Below are 12,965 nucleotides of genomic sequence, written 5' to 3'. Positions count from 1 at the left end.
TATATGCAGACTATAGATATACTCTCTGTGTAGTCACTATCTAGTTGCATAAGATGGAGACTTGTTTACCTGATGTATCAATAAGGTTTACACTGTGTATATACATGCTGGCACCACTAGAGGGTGCAGCCGGTGGAGACCAGGGTTTCCTGCCCTGGTGGCAGGGGCTGTATAAAAGGCCAGCCACCATGCGGCTGCCTCACTCTGGAGTTACGAATAAAGGACCAAGATCACTACAGTTTGAGTACAATATATTGACTCGTGGAGTCATTCATAGGTACATTACACACATAACAGAGCTCCCATTATTATCAATGAGAATACTACATCGTGATTGGTGGTCCAGGCCCATGTGACTCCAGTGTATATGTGGCTGAAAGGCATCTCCCCATATGCTGCGCAGTGAATGGAGGCCTCTGACCAGAATCCTACGTTCCTCCGAGACCACCAGGTATTTTCCTAGATTTTTTTCGGGTCGGAGGCATTCGTCTGAAAGAAGCCCCTGACCGCAATTTTCCCGCTGTTAAGAAGTAAGACGGATGCCGGCAGACATAAGATTTTTATTGAATATATATTATATATATGAATGAAAGAAAGAACTTGCATTTATATAGTGCCTTTCACGACTTTAGGATATTCCAAAGTGCTTTACAGCCAGTGAAGTACTTTTTTGAAGTGTAGTCACGGTTGTCATAGCAACATAGAAATCCACAGCGCAGAAGGAGGCCATTTTGGCCCATCGTGTCCGCGCCGGCCGACAAAGAGCCACACGGCCCTTGGTCAGCAGCCCTGAAGGTTGCAAATAAACCTATGAACAATGAACAATGGCGGAAAGGTAAAGAGCACCCAGCCTAACCAGTCCGCCTCACACAACTGCGACACCCCATGTATCACAACATTTTACACTCCACCCCAATTGGAGCCATGCGATCTCCTGGGACAGGCAAAAACCAGATAAAAACCCAGGCCAATTGAGGGGAAAAAAATATGGGAAAATTTCTCTCCGACCAGGCGATCGAAACTAGTCCAGGAGATCACCCTGGCCGTATTCGATTCCCTGCAGTACTTACCATCGTATCTGTGCTGGCCAACAAGAGCTTATCCAGTCTAATCCCACTTACTAGCTCCAGGTCCGTAACCCTGCAGGGTACGGCACTTCAAGTGCCCATCCAAGCACCTTTTAAATGTGGTGAGGGTTTCTGCATCCACCACACTTCCACGTAGGAAACGCAGCGGCCAACTTACGCACAGCAAGGTCACGCCAAACAGCAGTGAGATACTGATCAGATAATCAGTTTTTTAGTGATGTTGATTGAGAGATAATTGTTGGCTGGGACACTGGGGAGAACACCCTTCTCCTCTTTGAATAGTGCCTTGCAAGGTTCTCGCTAAGCGGCTGCGCAGTGGTCTGGAGATCCTGCACAGATTGCTCACCGGCTTTTACAGGGAAGGGACAATGCATGTGTGAAAATTTGGATTGGCTGCACACCCAGTTAAAGGGACCATGTACTTAAAAAAAAGTAGAGGGAACATTGTTGCTATGAGATCTTTTACGTCCACCTAAGCGGGGAGATGGGGCCTCTGTTTCTACTAAACATTTTATATATATATATATATATATAAAATAGAACGTACTCATTTTCTCATTTCTTTTTTGTTCCAGCACAATAAGCTCTGCAAAAAAGTACATTAATGGGGTTCACCTCCATTACCAACAAACGGGGAAGGGCGACCGGGGAGTACTACTGCTCCCTGGGGCACTGGGTACGTATGCAGGTTGTTCACCTTGTGATTTGATTTTGTACTCTGTACGAAGAGAATTTAACAGAGCCGATTGCCTTAACTGCTCAGGTTAGTGATAACATTTCAAATACAGTTGAGCGCCCCGAATCCGACAAACTCGGGACTGAGGCCGGGCCGGGTTTCGTGTTTTACCGGACTTCGGAACGTCCGAAATCCGGGAGTGTCTGAGCCCAGGTTCGGGTATTTCCGGATTCCGGAACATCTTACGGATTCCGGACGACCCTGCCACGGATCGCCCTGGATTCTGGAACTCCGTATTTTGGACGCTCAACCTGTATTATGATTCTTCTATCTTCAACCTACTATTTAAAAGTCTATAATGACATTTCCTAGTTTGTCAAGTAAGATAGATGATGCCCTCACACCGCATCAAAAGAATTTGAAATCGGTGCTTTATTTAACACCAAAAATAGAGTGTTTACTTTAGACTATTTCACAATGATTTGTGTAATTTAACTTTTAATAATACGAGGTTATGTTTGGGGCTCCCTCCAGCACGTTATCGAAGACGACGGGAGGACAGGGTTGTTATTTGCACCAGTATTAACGACTGACAATCAGGGCCTGAAATTGCCCTTTGACCTGATTGGGTGCGGTAACCTTCCAAGGGCGGGACTTCCTGTGCCAGGCCCAGAAGTCCTGCCCCCGACGCTGTCTCTGGCGCTCTGCTTCCTTTGAGGGGCGCTCCCGGGGCGGCAGCACGGCACTGAGCGGATACTCTGACGCTGACCCTCGACAACGCCCCCCCCCCCTGCCCCCCCCCCCCCTTCAATTAAAGGTCAGGGCCGCTGCGCCCTCTGCAGGTTCTTTGAGGATCGCCACTGAGCCACCAGGGAGGCCATCGACCGGGCCGACAATCCGGCACGCACGACGGAGTGCCGGGCTGCATGACGGTGGCCTGGTCGATGCCAGGGCGCTAAAGGCATCCCCTTTTAAGGGGCGACCCAGCGGCAGATATCCGGCAGCTTTGCCACACGCGCAGCTGGTGTTGGACATGCGCCCGTGCCAGCCTTGTGGCCTGCGGGCCGATTTTCCCTGCAGGGTGCAAAGGGGTCGCGCATTGCGGTGAGGGGTCGCCGCACACGCCGATGATCGTGGCGCCTGGCGCTACCAGGACAACACCGCCCCCCCCCCCCCCCCCCCCCAAATCTCAGGTGCAATTTCCCTGGCGCCGCCCTCCCCCCAGGCGAAAACGCCATTGTGTCCCTTTAGCGCCACCTGAGATGCAAACGGGGCTTTAAAAGGGGCAATTTTGCCCCTTCATTGTCTTTGAACAGATCACAGCTGGTCAAAGTCAGCGAGCAAAATGAAAATATTTGCTCTGGTTTTTACTTTTCTAATGTGGGAAGCCCTCGGGATTTAAAAAAAAACACAGTACACCCAAAAAGTTGACAAAAATAAGCCACAAAAACCGGGGAGCCTAGCAATAATTCAACTTTGTTTTTTAAACTCCCAAGCAGAGTATCGTGGTGCTTTGCTGCGTAGGCGACCATTTTAAATGTGCCTGAATTGAATGGTCTACAGCTGGCTGCTCGTGTCTTCCTGAAACCTGACCCCTTCCGACAGGCAGCTCATTGATCAGGGCACACTCACAGTTACGTCAGTTACTGTAGCCGACGAGAGAGACTGGGGGCTGCATGTGTTGGGAATGTGAGGTTTTCATTCCAGGTCCTGCACAGTGCGCACCCACTAATCTTCCCCCCAGCACAACAGATTACAGGAGCAGGCCCTGATCTTGTGCAGTTGGTAACTCCCGTCCCATCTGGAGCATGAGCAGTGGCTTTTGATCCCCATTATTGCTCCAACTTACTTAAAAATTAACCGAAAGGGGAGTAAACTTTTGATTATGTTTGGGCAGACGCATGGCAGATTAAATTTAACTCGGAGAAGTGTGAAGTGATACATTTTGGTAGAGGAATGAGGAGCGACATTATGAACGAAAGGGCACAATTTTAAAGAGGGTGCAGGAACAGAGAGACCTGGGGGCCGAAATTCACCCCCGCCGGAAACGGGGCCGTCTTTACCGTCGCCATGGAGGCGGTGGCCTCTTGCGTGAAATTCAGCTCTTGGTCTTTTTCTTCGCGGCGGGGCAGAAGTCGGTCAAGCTGGGGGCGGGAACGGAGTGTCGGTCAAACTGGGGGCGGGAACGGAGTGTCGGTCAAACTGGGGGCGGGAACGGAGTGTCGGTCAAACTGGGGGCGGGAACGGAGTGTCGGTCAAACTGGGGGCGGGAACGGAGTGTCGGTCAAGCTGAGGGCGGGAACGGAGTGTCGGTCAAGCTGGGGGCGGGAACGGAGTGTCGGTCAAGCTGGGGGCGGGAACGGAGTGTCGGTCAAACTGGGGGCGGGAACGGAGTGTCGGTCAAACTGGGGGCGGGAACGGAGTGTCGGTCAAGCTGGGGGCGGGAACGGAGTGTCGGTCAAGCTGGGGGCGGGAACGGAGTGTCGGTCAAACTGGGGGCGGGAACGGAGTGTCGGTCAAGCTGGGGGCGGGAACGGAGTGTCGGTCAAACTGGGGGCGGGAACGGAGTGTCGGTCAAACTGGGGGCGGAAGTAGGGGCGGGCGCAGTGTCTGCCGCTGGCGGTCATCAGCGTAGCACTGATGACATCATCACGCTGTCGCGTCACCACGTCTCGCCCCTTCACTTAAAGGGGAGGGCCGCCGCGAGCTCGGCATCTTTTTCAGTTAGGGCCGCTGGGCCACCAGGGAGGGTTTCGGCCGGGCCAGCGGCCTGGAGCCCAAGAGGGGCTGCCAGGCTGCCCTGTTGGCGGCCCAGCCGAAACCCGGGGGGGGGGGGCATAACTGTCGGCCAGCAATAAAAAAAAATAAGATGGCGGCCGCGGCAGTGCGCTCTCCCCTTTAATGGCGGCCGCACTGCCATTTTGCGCACACTGCAAGCACACAGTGCACTGACAGGAAAAACTGTCGGAGGCACCAAACGGTGGCCGCAAGATTTTATCAGGTGAAGTTTGCTTGCGGGGCAGGAGATCGGTGGTGCGTGTCTTGATGACGCGTTTCGGAGGGTTCGGCAGCAGTGGGCCGGAAGTGGGGACCGCTGGGAAAACCAGCGCCGTGTGGCCGCCACTTTCCGGCGGTAACAGGCTCTATCAGGAGGCTTGAACTTCGGCCTCATGAGGTCGTATGTACACCAATCTTTGAAGGTGACAGGAAAAGTTGAGAAGGCTGTTAAAAAAGCATACGGAATCCTTGGCTTTATTAATAGAGGAAGAGAGTACAACAGCAAGTTAGTCGTGCTAAACCTTTATAAAACACTGTTTAGGCCTCAGCTGGATACACCCCCTCCCCCACGATCCCCCTCCCCTCCCCTGACCTTTCCCCAATCCCCTGCCGGTCCTGAAACCCCCCACTGCCGATCCTCTGTCTGTCCATGTAATGATATCCCAGCAAGCTCTTAGGGTCTTCAGGAGGGGAGAAAACTTGACAGAAAAGCAGAGGGATAAAAAAACGATTTCAACCAATGCTGAAAAGCACAGTGTGCACATCTAAGTGGCGGTGTTCCATATAGTGCTCCTGTGTGTTCTGTAGAATAGCGTGCACTGCACTAATGAACAAAGCTGGCACCATGCGGGTAACTTGTAAGAATGGGCGGATTTATACTCTGCCGTGTTTTCCTTTCAGGAAGCAGTCAGACCGACTTCGGACCTCAGCTTAAGTCTTTGAACAAGGAACGTTTCACAGTGGTTGCCTGGGACCCTCGGGGCTACGGACACTCCATCCCTCCACAGCGCGAGTTCCCTTTGGATTTTTTCCATACGGATGCAAAAGATGCTGTGGATTTAATGCAGGTGAATACATTCTAAAAACGATCCTGAACTCCCCCCTGCTGCGGTTTGTCAGGCTAACATCCGGCTTGGCACAAATGACAAGAGTGCACACTTTGAGATTGCAAGTCCACCTGCAATTGAATCCTCCGTTGCAATGAATGGAATTGCTCTGGGACCCGAGGCAAAGAGAGGAGTGGGACACAGGGCTGGATTTTCGGCTTTTAAGATTTCGGGGCGTTAATGACGGCGGGCGGTCCCGATACCACCTGGGAAAAGTTTGCGCCTCAGTCGGCAAAATTGGGTAGTGAATGAGAGAGTGAATGAATGAATAAGTGAATGAATGAATGAATGAATGAGAGAGTGAGTGAATAAATGAATGAATGAATGAGAGAGTGAGTGAATAAACGAATGAATGAATGAGAGAGTGAGTGAATAAACGAATGAATGAATGAGAGAGTGAGTGAATAAATGAATGAATGAATGAGAGAGTGAATGAGTGAATGAATGAATGAATGAATGAATGAATGAATGAATGAGAGAGTGAATGAATGAATGAATGAATGAGTGAATGAATGAATGAATGAATGAGAGAGTGAGTGAATAAATGAATGAATGAATGAGAGAGTGAGTGAGTGAATGAGTGAATGAATGAATGAGAGAGTGAATGAATGAATAAATGAATGAATGAGAGAGTGAATTAATGAATGAGAGAGTGAATGAATGAATAAATGAATGAATGAATGAGAGAGTGAATGAATGAGTGAGTGAATAAATGAATGAATGAATGAGAGAGTGAGTGAATAAATGAATGAATGAATGAGAGAGTGAATGAGTGAATGAATGAATGAATGAGTAAATGAATGAATGAGTGAATGAATGAATGAGTAAATGAATGAATGAATGAGAGAGTGAATGAATGAATAAATGAATGAATGAGAGAGTGAATGAATGAATAAATGAATGAATGAATGAGAGTGAATGAATGAAAGAGTGAGTGAATAAATGAATGAATGAATGAGAGAGTGAATGAGTGAATGAATGAATGAATGAGTAAATGAATGAATGAGTGAATGAGTAAATGAATGAATGAATGAATGAGAGAATGAATGAATGAGTGAATGAATGAATAAATGACTGAATGAATGAGAGAGTGAATGAATGAATGAATAAACGAGAGAGTGAATGAATGAATGAGAGAGTGAATGAATGAATGAATGAGTAAATGAATGAATGAGAGAGTGAATGAATGAATAAATGACTGAATGAACGAGAGAGTGAATGAATGAATGAGAGAGTGAATGAATGAATGAATGAGTGAGTGAATGAATGAATGAGAGAGTGAATGAATGAATGAATGAGCGAGTGAATGAATGAGCGAGTGAATGAATGAGTGTATGAATGAATGAATGAATGAATGAGAGAGTGAATGAATGAATGAGTGAATGAATGAATGGATGAATGAGCGAGTGAATGAATGAGCGAGTGAATGAATGAGAGCGTGAATGAATGAATGAATAAATGAGTGGGGCGGTGCGCTATGGGGGGCGTTGCACTCCTCTCTTAGGGTGCTAGGCCGGCTGAGCATGGGAATATCCCGAGCTAAAGAGCTGACCTCGAAGCGCTTTAAGAGAGGCCTGAGGGGAGGGAGGAAAAAAACCCTAAAAAAACCCCACCAAAAACATTCCCAATATACAGCCCACGCCATCACACAATTAACCGCAATAACAATTCAATAAATAACAATCACCCTTACCTGAGGTGGACATTACTTACCTTCTGCAGCCGCTACAGCTTGGACCGTTCGCTTTCAAGGCGATCCCAGCACCGCGCTCTACGGGTCAGGCAGGAGGCAAAAATCGATCTGGTGTCACAAGCCGAGCTGTTGAACACCGGCTCGATTCTTCCGGGCGGTAATGCACTGCGCCCCACCGAAGCCGGCCCCGAAAACCCCGGTGGGGCGCGGGCAGCTGCCCGCCTGCCCGGAAGAGCTCGCCGCCGCCATTGCCGGCACTCCGGGGCGAAAACAGAGGCTGCCAGCACCAGAAAACCCAACCCCAGATTTCTTTGGGTGCTATAATTATGATAGAGGAATGAAAACCGGGAGTGCGCGAGAGGCCAGAATTGGAGCAGCGCAGAGATCGCCATGGCTACAGAGATAGGGTGGGAGGGGCTATGGAGGGATTTGAAAGGCATAGTGGGTTTCTGTTTGGGTGGGAAACATTTTTATGACACCAAGGAATATTTAGATATTTTTATTAAATAGACATCAGCGCAGTTCTTTGAACAAATACTACTCCCCCCAATGGCTTTTCTTCCCCTTTCATTTGGAAAGTAGATGGGAACTCGGCGGGGCTCTGAAACGTTGATGTAGCAAACTGATACATTCATTCCACTCAGGTCAGAAGTATCTTTAGTTTGAGGCTTTGTTTTGATTCATTTTTTCTCTGCATTCTCTGACTGTATTCTGCAATTATTTTCTTCCGTCTGTCTTTTCACTGTATTCTGTTCAAGGGAAGAAAGGGTGAACTAGAGGCAGAGCAATGCGACTTTCACAAGCAGACTCCACCTCGCCTCTGTGGAGGATTGTAAGATGTGTTGCATTTGTCTGCAGATCACACGGAATCTCCCCCGCGTGATTAAGGCATTGAGTGCTCTGGACTCTTGCTGTTGCGTGCTGAGAGGAAGGAGGCACAACGAGTTAGTCTCTTGAGAATGACGGAGCTTGAAGTAGTTCAGCTTCGTAGCAACTGGGTTGAGTGAGGACATGCCTGCAGATGAGGTGAGCAGAGCCCGTACGTTCACTCATCATCACAGGCAGTCCCTCGGAATCGAGGAAGACTTGCTTCCACTCTTAAAATGAGTCCTTAGGTGGCTGAACAGTCCAATACGAGAACCACAGTCCCTGTCACAGGTGGGACAGATAGTCGTTGAGGGAAGGGGTGGGTGGGACAGGTTTTCCGCACGCTCTTTCCGCTGCCTGCGCTTGATTTCTGCATGCGCTCGGCGACGAGACTCGAGGTGCTCAGCGCCCTCCCGGATGCTCATCCTCCACTTAGAGCGGTCTATGGCCAGGGACTCCCAGGTGTCAGTGGGGATGTTGCACTTTATCAGCGAGGCTTCGAGGGTGTCCTTGTAACATTTCCTCTGCCCACCTTTGGTTTGTTTGCCGTGACGGAGTTCCGAGTAGAGCGCTTGCTTTGGGAGTCTCGTGTCTGGCATGCGAACTATGTGGCCTGCCCAGCGGAGCTGATCAAGTGTGGTCAGTGCTTCAATGCTGGTGATGTTGGCCTGGTCGAGGACGCTAACGTTGGTGCGTCTGTCCTCCCAGAGGATTTGTAGGATTTTGCGGAGACTATGGGGGAGGGGGAGGGGGGAGGCAGGTCTCAGCTGCTACATGATATATGCCTCTGTACCAGCCTCCTGGCTGGTCAAGAACTCCAAGGTACTGCATCACAAGGCATGTCCGAGATATCCATTATCATATTATGGTGAAGTCTCTTGTCATTCATTCCAGGCTTTAGACTTCAAGAAATTCTCTCTTCTGGGCTGGAGCGATGGTGGAATAACGGCTCTAATTGCTGCCTCCAAATATCCCAGTCTTGTTCACAAATTGGTTGTGTGGGGTGCAAACGCCTTTGTTACTCAGGAAGACATAAAACTTTATAACGGTGAGTATGGTTTGTTTCTTGGTGTTGTTTGGTATGAAACGCCGAAATACTTTGACGGTTATCCTTCCCATCACCCCTCCAGCTCCGGCACTTACCCGAGAGTCGGAAGTTCATTTTCCGAGACGGGAGAACTGCCTGTGAGGTGCAACCAGCAGCTCATCGAACCTGTTGAAATGAGGCCTGAGGCCTAATTTCAAGCTGTCCCTCGGGCTTCCGTGTTGGAGCACGCACAGCCTGCGTATGGCCGACTTGGGGATGGAAAACAGACACATTTGTACGCTAACATGAGCAAATAAATCAAGGCTGACACTTCAGTGCAGTACTGAGGGAGTGCTGCACTGTCGGAGGTGCCGTCTTTCGGATGAGACGTTAAACCGAGATCCCGTCTTCCCTCTCAGGTGGGCGTAAAAGATCCCGTGGCTTTATCTCGAAGAAGAGCAGGGGAGTTACCCCGGTGTCCAGGCCAATATTTACCCCTCAATCAACATCACAAAAAAACAGATGATCTGCTCATTATCACATTGCTGTTTGTGGGAGCTTGCTTGTGTGCAAATTTAAAATTCTGACGGGTTACGACAGGTTAGATGCAAGAAGAATGTTCCCAATGTTGGGGAAGTCCGGAACCAGGGGTCACAGTCTAAGGATAAGGGGTAAGCCATTTAGGACCGAGATGAGCAGAAACTTCTTCACCCAGAGAATGGTGAACCTGTGGAATTCTCTACCACAGAAAGTTGTTGAGGCCAATTAACTAAATATATTCAAAAAGGAGTTAAATGTAGTCCTTACTACTAGGGGGATCAAGGGGTATGGTGAGAAAGCAGGATTGGGGTACTGAAGTTGCATGTTCAGCCATGAACTCATTGAATGGCGGTGCAGGCTCGAAGGGCCGAATGGCCTACTCCTGCACCTATTTTCTATGTTTCTATGTAAGGGTATAGTAATTGAACTGTAGTGACCTTAGTCCTTTATTGCAGCTCCTAGAGTGAGGACACCAAGAGGTGAGCTCCCTTTTATACTGGGTTACCTGCAGTGTGCAGGTGACCCTTAGGTCTCTAGCAGTAGCACCCTCTGGTGGTACAGGTATGGTATATACAGGGTGAAGGTACATTCAGTGGTCTAGTGTTACAGTACATACATTAACATACATACATAACACTGAACCAAGACCTAGCTCTGTCAAGCCCGTGTGGTGGCTGGTGTGCAACAGCCACCACACGTTAAAAAAATCCACGCACAGGCATCTTCCACCCTTCAGCATGTAGTTCGGGTCCTTCATTGAAACACCTTTGAACTCATCCTTTTTTGGCGAGGAAACAAGTCATCCTCGCTTCGAGGGACTGCCTATGACTGACTGGAATGGGAATGCACCAAAAATAATTTTTAAAAATAACATCACATACTTAAAATTAATCCAAATGGAATTTAATTAATTATTTAAAACAAAAATTACATTTTTTTGATTTAAAAAATATATATTTTAACAGGTCTAAAAATAAACTTACCTTATTTAACAGGATTTGAAATGTTTGAATTATTGAAAAAAGGTATTTTTCTCTCCTTTAAAAATCTTACACTGATAAAAGCAGGCCTGACGCTTTTATCAGTCGTAAGGATTTCAGGGGCACTCGCTGGGCAGAAGTTGGGCAAACTCTCCACTCACGGTGGACCTTTTACTTCCAGATGCTTGCGATGTGTTCAGAGGATTCTCGACAGATTGCAAGTTCTGGGTTTAGGCGCATGTGCTTGTCATGGCTAAACCCGGACCTTGCGGGACCCCGATGGGCACGTGCCCGTGGGGGGGGGGCGCAAATTCAGGGCCATTAATTTCGGGACACCTTTCGTCGTGGCTCCTCCTCCTTACGGCACTGCAACGGATGGCTCACTGCCGCCCGACCATATATTGCTGACCATCACTGGGACCCTCCCACCACATCTTCAGTTAGACCTGACCCACAGAACCAGCCCGGGGTCACGGCGGGTTTGGGCTGGCCAGAAAATATCCGATCCCAACCCATCTCCAGCGGCACAACTGTAGGCAAATCCAACCTGATGTGTCTGATTTACTCCTTCGTTCAGCGTCTGCTCCCTGCAGATGAGACCAGGAGCTGAACTCCACTGGGGCGGGGGGGGATCAAACCTGAATCTTTTCCACACCACCGCAGTTGATTTCTACGTAGAGTTTCAGCCTCGCTACTCTGGCTCCAAAATATATTACGGCACTTCACTGTAAAAGCAGGTGAATAAAAAGTTCTTTTCAAAAATGTTGCATAAATGTTATTACATTGCACTAATCTGAAAGCCACAATTTCTCCTCAACCCCAGACCAATAGAAACATAGAAACATAGAAAATAGGTGCAGGAGTAGGCCATTCGGCCCTTCTAGCCTGCACCGCCATTCAATGAGTTCATGGCTGAACATGCAACTTCAATACCCCATTCCTGCTTTCTCTCCATACCCCTTGATCCCCCTAGTAGTAAGGACTACATCTAACTCCTTTTTGAATATATTTAGTGAATTGGCCTCAACAACTTGATCTACTATTACAAGACACTCATAATATACCACGGCTTCACCTTGCTGACTGGTAAGACATTGTCCTTTCTGACTGGGAAGACTGAATATCAGGTTTATTCTCTAAACTGTTCGGCCATGAACTTCTGCAGGGGTCAGTCTTCCAGACCTCCCGTCATGAGTGCCCGAAAGCGGCCCTTTACACCGTTTCTATGGTGGTTCCATTGGTTTATCACCGAGGTTACAACGGGAGACTGGGAAAACCTCCTGGAATTTCCCTTTTACTTAGGAGCATAGGGCTCAATTTTCCCCAAAGCTTTTTTCTGGCGTACTTGAAGAGTTACGCCCGTTTTTTGGGGGGCCCAAGTACGCCCCAAAAAAATATTCTAAGTTTCCCCGTTGGATTTCTTCATTTAGGCGTGGCCTAATCTGTCCTTTTATTTTTGTGGGTGGAGCCTTGATCTGCGCCAAAAAGATCGGGTTGCCACGGTAACCAGGGACATAATGTGAGTTGAGGCTGCAAGGTGAAACATACAGCCAGTTTCCAACACTTTAAAAACACATTGCATCAACTTAAAAACACATGAAAATATATTGCAGCAACTTACCTCCAATTATTAAAGCCGGCCCGCTCCACCGCTCCTAGCCCTGGCCGAGTGGTCTCCCGGTCCCACTCCCCCGCCCCTAGCCCTGGCCGAGTAGTCTCCCGGTCCCGCTCCCCCGCCCCTAGCCCTGGCCGAGTGGTCTCCCGGTCTGCTCCCCCGCCCCTAGCCCTGGCCGAGTGGTTTCCCGATCTGCTCCCCCGCCCCTAGCCCTGGCCGAGTGGTCTCCCGGTCCTGCTCCCCCGCCCCTAGCCCTGGCCGAGTGGTCTCCCGGTCCCGCTCCCCCGCCCCTAGACCTGGCCGAGTGGTCTCCCAGTCTGCTCCCCCGCCCCTAGCCCTGGCCGAGTAGTCTCCCGGTCCTACTCCCCCGCCCCTAGCCCTGGCCGAGTGGTCTCCCGGTCTGCTCCCCCGCCCCTAGCCCTGGCCGAGTGGTCTCCCGGTCTGCTCCCCCGCCCCTAGCCCTGGCCGAGTGGTCTCCCGGTCCCGCTCCCCCGCCCCTAGCCCTGGCCGAGTGGTCTCCCGGTCCCGCTCCCCCGCCCCTAGCCCTGGCCGAGTGGTCTCCTGGTCTGCTCCCCCGCCCCTAGCCCTGGCCGAG

The 12,965-nt window shown here is 49.7% G+C and overlaps 1 protein-coding gene across 3 annotated transcripts in view; it reads left to right on the top strand.

Moving 5' to 3' along the window:
- bphl (biphenyl hydrolase like) overlaps positions 1-12,965 on the top strand; it is a 32,672-nt gene that overhangs the window by 7,555 nt on the left and 12,152 nt on the right. For 2 of the 3 annotated variants that reach the window (XM_070880387.1, XM_070880385.1), the window contains exons 2-4: positions 1,664-1,764; positions 5,443-5,609; positions 9,103-9,256. In XM_070880387.1, coding sequence (XP_070736488.1) covers positions 1,664-1,764; positions 5,443-5,609; positions 9,103-9,256 — 422 coding nt within the window. Of the gene's footprint in view, positions 1-193; positions 452-1,663; positions 1,765-5,442; positions 5,610-9,102; positions 9,257-12,965 lie in introns of those variants that run through there. The other variant, XM_070880386.1, reaches the window with a different exon arrangement.

This window comes from Pristiophorus japonicus, chromosome 5 (genome assembly GCF_044704955.1).
Source record: "Pristiophorus japonicus isolate sPriJap1 chromosome 5, sPriJap1.hap1, whole genome shotgun sequence".
Lineage (NCBI taxonomy): Eukaryota > Metazoa > Chordata > Chondrichthyes > Pristiophoridae > Pristiophorus > Pristiophorus japonicus.
The sequence above is the reverse complement of the archived record's forward strand: the minus strand, read 5'-3'. Positions and strand labels throughout refer to the sequence as shown.